Source organism: Hyperolius riggenbachi, chromosome 1 (genome assembly GCF_040937935.1).
Source record: "Hyperolius riggenbachi isolate aHypRig1 chromosome 1, aHypRig1.pri, whole genome shotgun sequence".
Classification (NCBI taxonomy): domain Eukaryota; kingdom Metazoa; phylum Chordata; class Amphibia; order Anura; family Hyperoliidae; genus Hyperolius; species Hyperolius riggenbachi.
This window is the reverse complement of record NC_090646.1, coordinates 436892423-436905013: the sequence shown is the minus strand read 5'-3', so window position 1 is coordinate 436905013 and position 12591 is coordinate 436892423. Positions and strand designations below refer to the sequence as shown.

Here is a 12591-nt window from a genome sequence, read left to right as displayed (position 1 = left end):
TGCAATCATGTCGGCAGATATGCCCAGAAAATACCTGCAATCATGTCGGCAGATATGCCCAGAAAATACGTGCAATCATGTCGGCAGATTTGCCCAGAAAACACATGCAATCATGTAGCAAATTTGCCCAGAACATACATGCAATCATGTGGCAGACCTGCCCAGAACATACACGCAATCATGTGGCAGACCTGCCCAGAACATACACGCAATCATGTGGCAGACCTGCCCAGAACATACACCTGCTAAAATAAATAATAAAAAAAAAACATTTACTCACCTGCAGCAGCAGACCTCCTGTCCCAGCCTCCATCCGGCGCGCAGCTCCCATGGGTGGTTGGGTGGATAGGTAGCCTGGTGGGTAGGTAGGCAGCCGGGTGGGTAGGTAGGTAGCCCTTAGCCGGGTGGGTAAGTAGCCTGGTGGGTGGCTGGGTAGCCGGGTGGGTAGCCTGGTGGGTGGCTGGGTAGGCGGGTGGGTAGGTAGCCTGGTGGGTGGGTAGGTGGGTGGTTAGGTAGCTGGGTGGGTGGGTAGGTAGCCTGGTGGGTTGGTAGGTAGCCGGGTGGGTAGGTAGGTAGGTAGCCTGGTGGGTAGGTAGGTAGCCGGGTGGGTGTGTAGGTAGCCGGGTGGGTGGTTAGGTAGCCGGGTGGGTAGGTAGCCGGGTGGGTGGGTAGGTAGCCGGGTGGGTAGGTAGGTATCCGGGTGGGTAGGTAGCCGGGTGGGTGGGTAGGTAGCCGGGTGGGTAGGTAGCCAGGTAGATAGCCGGCAGGGTGGTTAGGTAGCCGGGTGGGTAGGTAGCCAGGTAGATAGCCGGCAGGGTGGTTAGGTAGCCGGGTGGGTAGGTAGCCGGGTGGGTAGGTAGCCAGGTAGATAGCCGGCAGGGTGGTTAGGTAGCCGGGTGGGTAGGTAGCCGGGTGGGTGGGTAGGTAGCCGGGTGGGTAGGTAGGTATCCGGGTGGGTAGGTAGCCGGGTGGGTGGGTAGGTAGCCGGGTGGGTGGGTAGGTAGCCGGGTGGGTAGGTAGCCAGCAGGGTGGGTAGGTAGCCGGGTGGGTAGGTAGCCAGGTAGATAGCCGGCAGGGTGGTTAGGCAGCCGGGTGGGTAGCTAGGTAGCCGGGTGGGTAGGTAGCCAGGTAGATAGCCGGCAGGGTGGTTAGGTAGCCGGGTGGGTAGCTAGGTAGCCGGGTGGGTAGGTAGCCGGCAGGGTGGTTAGGTAGCCGGGTGGGTAGCTAGGTAGCCGGGTGGGTAGGTAGCCGGGTGGGTAGGTAGCCAGGTAGATAGCCGGCAGGGTGGTTAGGTAGCCGGGTGGGTAGCTAGGTAGCCGGGTGGGTAGGTAGCCAGGTAGATAGCCGGCAGGGTGGTCAGGTAGCCGGGTGGGTAGCTAGGTAGCCGGGTGGGTAGGTAGCCAGGTAGGTAGCCGGCAGGGTGGTTAGGTAGCCGGGTGGGTAGCTAGGTAGCCGGGTGGGTAGGTAGCCGGGTGGGTAGGTAGCCAGGTAGATAGCCGGCAGGGTGGTTAGGTAGCCGGGTGGGTAGGTAGCCAGGTAGATAGCCGGCAGGGTGGTTAGGTAGCCGGGTGGGTAGCTAGGTAGCCGGGTGGGTGGGTAGGTAGCCGGGTAGGTAGCCGGGTGGATGGTTAGGTAGCGGGGTAGGTAGCCGGGTGGGTGGGTAAGGTAGCCGGGTGGGTAGCTATCCGGGTGGGGGGCCCGACTCCTATCCTCCCTCACTCACCTCGGGGCCCCCCTCCCGGTATGCGCTGCAGCCGGCGGGAGAGCAGAAAATACAGGAAGTCTCCGGCCGGGGCTGCAGCAGACGCTAGAGGCAGCTGCTGCTTAGTTTCCGATATGTCTCCAAAGTTGGAGACCAAGCGGCAGCTGCCGCCCCGGCCGGAGACTTCTTGTATTTTCCGCTCTCCCGCCGCATGAGGGGGGGGGGGCGAGGTGAGGGGGGAGGACAGGAGTTGGGCCCCCCAGGTTAAAAAAAAAAAATTAAAAATAAAAAAAAAAAAAAAAAAAAAAACCTGCAATACTTAATGGGCCCCTGAAGCAGCAGAACTTCAGGGGCCCTCGTGCGGCGGCACGGCCTGCACGGCCGTATGTCCGCCACTGGTGCAATGGCATATATGGTTAAGCCATCAGAGTGGTGTCTGACACTTCTTTTCAGCCATTGCTGCTCTATGCCTTTGGCACTAAATATGAGATCCTGAACCACCCCACAGAATGAGGCAAAGCACTGCTGCTAAACATTTGGGGCATGGGTATTTAATGCTTAGCATTATCAATGTCACTGGTTGGACTTTAAATTATGTAAAGCAACAATTCCCCCACTCACCCACTTTAACCTGACACCATTGCAGAGTAGTGCAGGGAGTGCAGTAATATTTACCTGCTTCCAGCACTGTGAGTCTTCTCCATATATCACAGCCACATATTCTCTGCAGTCATTCGCAGGCTCTCGACCATGTGACTCATAACATAGTTCATGTGATCAGGAGCCAGTGAATGGCAGCAGAGAGTGAAAAACTTAAATTACATAATTTGATTCATTTATACAATAAGTTAAATTACCTACACTGTGTTACCAATTTTTCTCCAATTTTTTAGCTTTAAATTACTCAACCTAGTAAACAGATGAAAAAGTAAGACATCATTTTGGGAAACAATTTACTCTCACAACAATCCAAACCTGCAATAATGAACAACACAGCTGTTTATGTCTGTATCTCTCAGCCAACATGCTCCACTGAATATACACTGAGTCAGAAAAAGCACAGACCTGAAGAGCAGTCGATCTTCTTATTACAGGCATGGCTTGTTGTCAGAGTGGATCAGTCCTAGCACGGTGGCTTAGTGGGTTAGCGCTCTTGCCTTGCTCTGCTGAGTCCCTGGTTCAAATCCCAGCCAGGTCAACATCTGAAAGGAGTTTGTATGTTGTCTGCATGGGTTTCCTTTTGGTACTTCGGTTTCTTCCGACATTCCAAAAACATACAGATAAGTTAATTGTCTTCCCCTGAATTGGCCCTAGACAATGATACATATACTACACAATATAGACATATGTCTATGGTAGGGATTAGATTGCTAGCCCCTCTGAGGGACAGTTAATTGAAAAGACAATATACTCTATACAGTGTTGTGGAAGATGACAGTGCTCTATATATAATATATAATAATAATAATAATAATAATAATCATTTATTTAACCCATTTGCTAGATGAATTATCTTAGCCAAGTCACAGGGCTACTTAAGCTATCAAATGGCGCACTGTATCTAGAACTGTGCCTGGGAACAGGCTTTAAAGTGAATGCTAGATCACATCAGTGCATTTTACTTTACTGTAAGCAGACTATCTTCCTACGAGTGCATCATCAATGCTTTAACATGTGTTGCTGTAGATTTATCCTTCTTATATGGCCTTGAAATAGCCGTGTATTGTGGCAATACAATGTCTCTATTGTCTGGCCAAGCAATTAAAACAAATCAAATGATGTGTTTGTATCTACCTAATTATAGCTAATTCAGGCTAGTCTAACTTGTATCGCATCATTATATTTCAAGAGTTCAGTACTTCAGCTGGAATAAACGTGACCATTTGAGGTCACGTTATTTGACAGAAATTGAAAAGAAATGCCTATTAGAATATTCCCCTTACTTAGGGAAGAAAGGAACTTTTAATAAGGCTAATACAAGCTGCAATGAGGCAAGCAAAAGGGAATTTGGAAATCTATATGTTTTAATAATTTTTAATAGTCAATTTTACGCTGGCAATTAACGTCGGTGATTGATCTGGTGTTAATCATTTCTAAAATGTGGACAAATTTGTTCTACACGGATCATTATTATGTGTTATATTGGATATTAAATTACGAGCCATAAAATTGCCAAGAATGACATTTACAGCTGCAATTTTGAAGTATGCTATCACTTTTGTTCTTTTTAATGAGCTACAGCCAGTACTTATTATATGTTACATTTTAATATTACTCTAAATTATGCTAATAACATGGGGGATTTTTCTAGTGTAGCTGACCTCAGCACTGAAATTTATCACATTATTATTTTTACCAAGTTCTGAAGAAGAAAACTTTTTCTATTTTCAGATGCTTTCCAAACTACTGTGAACATGGAGGGAAATGCTCACAAACCTGGAATGATTTTTACTGTAACTGCTCAGACACCGGATACAGGGGAGCAACGTGCCATTACCGTAAGCAGAACTCTTCACATATATTTCACTCAGGGTGTGGCATGTTTTCTTAAGACTTGTATGATGCCTTTGCATGCGGAAATGCAATAATATAATAAAACCATCTGGATTGTGAAGAACAATTTTTTTTTATTTATTTTCTCTTCCAAAGAATCCAATGAAGTTTTTAAACAGTATAGTCTGAAATTATGTACTGTTTCTTAACGAAAATAAAATATTGTTAGCAGAAGCTATAATACAGTAGAGTAGCATGGAATCCAGGGCTCATATGCAATTCACTTTTTCTCCTGAGTTTTATCTTAGGTGATATCTACGCATCTTGTCATAAAATGCCTTTTAAACTACCAGAAGGCAAGAAAATACTCACAATTATTTGGATGGTACTATTTTGAAAACTTTTGGGTACTTTTTTTAATTGTAAAATGCTTAAAAACTATTTTAAAGAGAAGATGAAAATTATCACCTAGGAGATAAATCAGGAGAAACAGTTAATCACATATGGGCCAAGGTATTCTTGGTTAGTTTTCTATCTTTGGAAAGACTGCTAAGAGACTGTTGCCCATATGCAATTAACTTTTTCTCCTGAGTTTTCTACTAGGAGATTATTTTTCTTCTATTTAGACTAACTTTTCAGTGCTTAGCAATTGAAAAAGTACCAAAAAGTAGGTGGGAAAGTACTAACAAAATCATTTTAAGTGTTTTCTTGCTTGTTGGTGATTTAAAGGGGATTTTATTGACAAGTTTAAAATTATCACTTAGGAAAAGATTCAGGAGAAAAAGTAAATTGCATGTAGACCTGTGGCCCATATTCAATTAACTTTCTCTCCTAAGTTTTCTCCTAGTAGATAATTTTCATCTTCTGTTTAAAATAACTTTTCAGCATTCTGCAATTTTCATGCTTGCTAGTGGATTAAGACATTTTATTCATAGATGTAAAAATAGCACCTAGGAGAAAAGCTAGGAGAAAGAGTGAATTGGGATTGGGCCCTGTGTCACTTGTGGGGAGGAAGTGTCTCTTAAAGTAGCCCATTAGGTGTAGCTTCGGAGGTACTGTGCTGTGTCTGTGTCACTGAGCCAGCCTGTAATAGAGAAAGAGAAGAGTTATTTAGTGCCAGCCACAGTTGGAGGCCTTCCAGACCTGCCACAGTGCTTTCCTGTGACTTAAAATGGAGCTAAACTTAAAATGTCCTATCTACTTTAAAGAGAACCCAAGGTGGGATTGAATTATGTTAGTGGGGCACAGAGGCTGGTTGTGCACACCAACACCAGCCTCTGTTGCCCCATGGTGTGCCTCCAGGACCCCCCTGTGCACTGCTATACCTTCCGCAGTGCTAGCGACAAACAGCATGTCGCCAGCACAATGTTTACCTATGCCGTGTCTGTTAGCGCCGATCCCCCGCCTCCTCTGTATCGGCGCTACCCGCCCGCGTCCCTTCCCTCCCGCTGATTGGAGGGAAGGGACGCGGGCGGGTAGCGCCGATACAGAGGAGGCGGGGGAGCGGCGCTGACTGACATGGCATAGGTAAACATTGTGCTGGCGACACGCTGTGTGTTGCTAGCTCTGCGGAGGGTATAGCAGCGTGCAGGGGGGTCCTGGAGGCACACCATGGGGCAACAGAGGCTGGTGTTAGTGTGCACAACCAGCCTCTGTGCCCCACTAACATAATTAAATCCCACCTTGGGTTCTCTTTGAAAGGTTAGCCACAGTATGCTAACCTTTATGACACCCCAAAAAATGTTATCCTACAAAAACTGAAGTTTGAATTTGGTTTCACTTTGCAGGGGGCACTGAAAAGGTTGATCTTGTATGGGGAAAATGCTTTGACAGAGCTACTGCAGTTTATTCACAGCTGCTGATAAGCACTACTTAGACACTTTGATCTGGCTAAATGACCACAGAACGCAGAGCAGTGGATTTTTTATTTCAGCAACTATATGCGGAGCAAATACTTTTCATTGTGTGCTGTGCAAGAGCTTGTTTCTACTTTGAATACAGAAATGAGGTGTTGCTGCATTGAATCAAAACAGACAGAGAACAGGCAGTGTGCAGGAGGTCTGTTGTGCACTTTAAACCTAATGAGCTTGATTTTTTTCCCTAGAAGATACAAAAGATACACCTTTTCATTAAATTAGACCATTTCTTCAAAAGGTATTTTGTTTAATGCTTACTGACTTCAATTAAGGTGGCAGGAATGTGGTTTGACATACTCATATATTTTCACACTTATTCTCACCAGTGCAAAAAAAAAAAAAAAATCTGAGAAACAAAAAAACAGCCATATTCACTCATCATTACCTAACATATTACAGAGAGAGGGGATGACAGTGACTGCAGGGTTGGGGGTGACATGGGGAATCACACTGTTGACAGAACTGGCTTGGGGTCAAGAGTGGTGGCAGGATTGAAGGGGCATCAGCAGGCAACAGGAGTGTCAGTGGAGCAATACAATTCACCTTGGATTACAATTGATTTAACTATTTCTCCCTGTGTTCACTCAGTACATACAGTACTTAGACTGTAGACAAAGTAAATTCAAATATTCAATTTAGGATTTCCAATAAGTCTTCGGTCATGGTTTTATAAACATTGCTAAGAAACATTTCCTTTGAGCTTTGTAATCCACCTCTCCAAACAGTAAAAGCTTTATCTAATGTGGGCTGAAATCTGGTATGCATTCAGCATCTTATGCCTCTCGCAAAAGAATGGGTTTTTTAGTTTTAGCAATATTGTTTACAGATTATTTAATTTAAGGGGCATTAATCAAACCACGAATACTCTATTCATACAAGCTGCGATTGGTATGCAAGCTGAGATATGAAGTTCAGCTAATTTGACCCATGCTGGTCTATAGCTCTTTAAAATCTGCATGTTAAACTGAGATCAAGGACTTCCCTGCCTTGTCAATTCAGGCTTACATGTTAAATCTAATATATAAAATATCCTAAGGGTCCAACAGAGAGAATGCACTGAAAATGATTAGGCAGTGCTAGATCATCATATATAATTCTGTACTATCAAGGAAGATAAATACAGTGTAATGTTCAGGTTGCTTTCCTTTAACAGATACATTCTTACTGAAGTACTAAAGGTCAAATCAGTCTATTCTAGAAATAAATAAATATGTATCTTACTAACTAGAACACAAGCCATTAGTGGAATATGTGTCATTTTAATGTAGTATGTATTTTCCTTTGATAAAAGCCATAACATAAAACCTCCATTAACCATGCCTTTGATATTAGAAGAACAGTCTGTTTAAGGAATAAAATATTGCTATACAGGGAATTCAGGAGTAGTTTTTAACTGCAAAACAGGAATGACAAATTGTTGCTGCCAAATTTTACTTGGGAATAGTAAAATGTTAGATTGTGACATTAATTATGAGAACATTCAACCTACACAGACATCATGCCTTAAGCACAACTCTGCTGTATTGCCCATAGCACCCATTCATCTGATAGTAGCTGTCATTTTACTAGAGCAGGTAAGATATGAATTGGTAGTTACTGGGCAACATGTGCTTCTACTCTCACATACAAGGTCATAGGGAATATGGAGGAGTACTCATTCTATGAAAAGTCAAAAAACAATCTGATATACACAGTTCCTCTCCCAGCAGCCTACAGACATTTGTATAGCTAAAAATACCTCCAGTACCATCCATGTATAACTCCAGCTTTGTCTGTGTAGAACATACTGTATATGCTTTAATTTATTGGGTTCAGACTTCAACCTGTCAATCAAACTATAGAAAGATACATAAATAGGAAACGTCTCCAAAAATAAAAGCACTAGCAATACCAAATGGCACTATTGTGCCAGAAACATAGCTCAAATGATCATAACAGCATTGTAACTTCTACGTCTAAGACCACAATTATAATATCTGCAATATCTCAGTCATCTTATTTATTTGTAGAAGCATGGCATCCTAATTTGTTTCATCACCACTACCAGCAATAACACTGTCCTTTTTACCATTATAAATTTTGTTGAGTGATCATTAGAAGCTTTACAAGACATTTTCTCTGGTAGTAAGACTGAGCTTTTTACATTTAGATTACATGCTACCTAGTGTTTTTTTAATGGTATTAAAAGGATTCACTGCCAAAAGTTTTTTTTGGTATCACTTACTCGTTTTTGCACAACAATATGAGACATTTTTTCTCCTATTACACTGATCACTACTTTTACTTGTGCTGTTTGGACTGTGTGCTTAGGGTGCCTGGGACTGCATATTCTTTCTTTGTACATTTGTAAAGAGCTGTTTACTGAACTGGAGCTGTGTTCCCTATAGTCAGCCTTACTAGTAAGTGCTGGTGTTTCTTTCTTTTCAGCCTCACAATATACACCTATGCACAATACTCATGCATGCACACACACTCACAAACACGGGCTACATTACTGGTGTAGGTACCAATATAATTGCTATGTGCTGTCTGCACACAACAGTTTATTAGTGAACATGCCCCACATACACATATAAACAATCTACACACCCCAGTGTAGGTAGAAAGTTGCCCGCAGTATAGGTAGGAAGGTTTCCACCAGTATAGGTAGTATGGTGTCCCCGGCATACGTAATATGGTGTCCCCAGTACAGATAGTAAGGTGTCTCCAGTATAGGTAGTCTGTTGTCCCCAATATAGCTAGTAAGGTGTCCCCAGTATAGATAGTAAGGAGACAGGTAGCCAAATTTCCTCTCCCCCGCCCCACATACCGCTCACGCTGTCTCAGACCTCCAGATCAGCATGATGGCAGATAGACCTGCAGATCACCGTGGAGTTCAAGAGCAGAGCATCCATGCCATACCACCCAAATCACTTCCAATGCAGAAACTGATGAGTGAAGTCACTTTCATATATGAAGTCTGCGGTGCTGTGCATCGCTTTGCCCTTGGGTCCCAAACTTATCTCCAGGGTCTGTCTGTCGCTGCGCTTATCTGGAGGTATGATCGGGGTGAAAGGGAGGAAGGCCTAATTTAATTTTGAAAGGGGCAATGGGGGACAACTGGGGGGGCGCTACAGACCTTGGAACTCTTGGTTAATTGCCCCCTTTGCCTTTACTGTAGTGCCAGTCTGAGTAGAGGACCTGGCATGGGCTCTAAGTATTGTAGGAGGAAGAGAAGAAGGGACTGGGAATTAATGCTGTTGCTCAGCTCACAGAGCAGTATAATAGCAACTCAGCAGAGTGACGTTATGCAGTTGTGTTATGTAGGAGAAATGAGTCACATCTGTATCTCTTTCCTGCAACTGCATCTAAAGTGGGCACCTTTCTTGCCTCCCCTTAAGCCTGGCTATGTGCTTCACATATGACAGTGAGATGACAAAGTACTTGCAGCAGATCTGTATGTCTGCTATGTGCTCCACTAGCAGCTCCACTATGGCAGTCTTAACTGTCTCTGAAGCTATTTTTGCATAAAAATGTTCATTTCCATCTTTCTGTAAATTAAAAAAAAAATCATGGATTTTTGCAAGATACACATTTTTACAAAATGACAATGTTTTTCATGTATTTTTTCATGCCAATTAACACCAATACCTGTGGTAAAAATATGTTTTTGTATGTCCATATTTTTTTTCACAAATATTCCCATATGAGAAAAAAACCTTTCTCATGCCCATTGACTTCAGTACACTTAGCAACAAATGTGTTACGGCATGCCCACATCTTTTTGCAGTTACTGTATTCCAACCTGTGTAATAACCTGTTTTCGCATTCCCATATTTTTTTGCAAATATTCTCATGTGTTTTAGCTCAGATTTGCTAGCAGTCAGCGATTTGCTGTTTAGAGTCAGAAAGACCATGTCAGACACAGGAAATTTAATTTTCAGATTTTGTATAAAACAAGATGGGAGCCCTGTGAAAAAGAGATACCGTAATTCATTCTTCAACTCTCGTCAGAACAGTTTAATGGCAGTACGAATTAACATTTAAAAATAATTTAAACAATTGTTTATTGATGGACTCAAAGTGCTTGGGAGCTGCAGCCACTAAGGGCACATTCAGTAGGCAGAAGCAGTGTTAAGAAGTCTTGCCTAATTACTCCTTACTAAATAGGAAGAGACAAAGAGACAAGATTCAAACTCTGTTTGCCTATGTCAGAGGTGGTGCCCTTAACCAGTACACTTTCCAGTATCCCGCCACTTAGATGTATGGAACTTGATCAAGCTTTAACTAAGTGTAGAAAAGTTTAGTTGGCTTTAAGATTTTACCTGTTGCTCACAAGTTGAGTGGACATGTAAAACCTATGATGTGTTATCATTCTTTGAATTTTCTTGATCTGGAATCTGAACAACAGGAAAAGTCACACATATGTGTGCTGTGTGATATTTGCAAAATACATACAGTTCCTGTGGCACATTGATCATTTGCAGTACTGTACTCTGTACACCATAACATACAGATATATGTAATGCAGTAGAGGCAGGCAAGACAGGGATGTGTGCACCTACTCCCTTAGCTCTGCAGGAAGCCTGGAGTGTTTACCAGTGCTCAGCTCTCCATGCATGGCTGCTAGTCAGCTCAGCAGGAGCACAGCCTGGGAAAAAGCTCTTCAATATTTCAGTGATTTTCCTGCTGGCAGGAGAAACATTGCCTGAAAAAATCTACATTATGACTTAGTAGGCAGATCCACTTTAATTGCTGGAATGTCAGATACACAAATAAATCTGTCATCTTGCATTAATCGTGTGTTCAGTTTGCATGTTTTCTAGTTCTCATGGGCTGTGTCTAGCCTTTAAAGAGGAACTCTACCTAACACTTATTGCATGATCTGACTAATAACATAACACAATTTCAGAAAAAAAACCAGATTTTCTGTATGTTAAAACAGCTGAGTTTTAATAATTGCAATAGTAACACAAATGTGCCCACTGCCTCTCCTCTGCATGTCATGGCTGCAGTGGTTTATGCCAGTGCTAGAACATCATGTGCTCCATCAAGACAGTAGCTGGAAATCATTGGGGAAAAAAGCAAACATTTGTGGGGATTTTTCAGCAAAAGAAAATAGAAGTCAGGCCTTGTGTCCACATGGGTGGGTCCAGTCTCTCCCATGCCCTTAGTTTACCAGTCGTTTGCATGCTACTGAGGAACGAACCTACTTTGTTGTGGCTTCTGCTTTCTTATTTTTTAAAAACAAGAGTTTTGGTGTTTTAAGGTGTGCAGATTAGAAAGTCTCTGGTTAAAAATAGTGCCAGGTCTAAACGACATTGAAGTTATCGTTTTGTATTATTAATGCCAGGATATGCTATGAAATATTGTTTATAATACTGATATTCTACTATTCCCCACTGTAACTGCTATTTTTACATTTATTGAAATGACCACCAGTAAAAGTGATAAAATATTGTTTTATTTAGCGATATTGTACTGCTTTATTCATGTAATAATTTTTTTTTTTAATAATTACCAATATTTTTACTATAACATAACCTCTCCCTACTTTCACACAGAACCCTCACCTGCTGGTGCCTAACCTTAACCCCCTGGTGGTGCATAACCCTAAGACTTCCCTGGGGGTGTCTAACCCTAAGACCCCCCCTGGTGGTGCCTAGCCCTAAAACCCCCCTGTGGTGCCTAACCTTAACCCCCCTGGTGGTGCCTAACCTTAACACCCATGGTTGTGCCTAACCTTAGGGCCCGTTCAGATCACAAATGCGGATGGCCATGCGTGCGGAATGCGTGCGGAATGCGTGCGGACCGCATCGTGTACGAACGCATGGCCATCCGCGTTTGTGTGCGTTGCGTGGCTGATCCCATCACTGAAAAGTGAATGGGACAGCCACGCGTTTTAGCAAAATTTGCGTGCAGCATGCGTTCCCGGACCGCACAGGTCCGGAACGCATGCAGTGTGAACATCAGACATTGCACTCTATGCAATGTCTGATGTCGTGCGTATCGGCCACCTGCACGCGTTTCCAAAACGCGGCTGGAAACGCGTGCAGTGTGAACGGGCCCTTAAGACACACACACCTGAGGGTGCCTAACCTTTATCCCCCATTTTGTTTGAGTAATATAAATTAGTACATGATAGTTTATGGCTTTACTTAAAATAGAAAAAAATGATAATTGAGGAGTAAAAACGTAAAAATAAACTATATATATATATATATATATATATATATATATATATATATATATATATATACATACCGTGTATATATATATATATATATATATATATATATATATATATATATATATATGTTTCAGTAAGTTTGTTGAAGGATGATAATTCGTAACATAGGTGGAAATTGCAGAAGCTGCTCGTTGTTGTGGTGCAAAAAGTTGAAATGTAAATGATTTTTGTGACACAACAAAAAGTAGAGCTACAAATCAATATTAGATTCAATTGAGCTAAACAACATGTTAAACACAACTAAGGAAAGG

At 42.6% G+C, this 12591-nt stretch overlaps 1 protein-coding gene across 4 annotated transcripts in view; it reads left to right on the top strand.

Moving 5' to 3' along the window:
* The window catches only part of CNTNAP4 (contactin associated protein family member 4), a 484789-nt gene that overhangs the window by 327632 nt on the left and 144566 nt on the right, over nt 1-12591 (top strand). For all 4 annotated transcript variants that reach the window (XM_068237691.1, XM_068237701.1, XM_068237708.1 and 1 more), the window contains one exon: nt 4094-4200. In XM_068237691.1, the coding sequence (XP_068093792.1) occupies nt 4094-4200 (107 nt within the window). The remainder of the gene's footprint in view (nt 1-4093; nt 4201-12591) is intronic.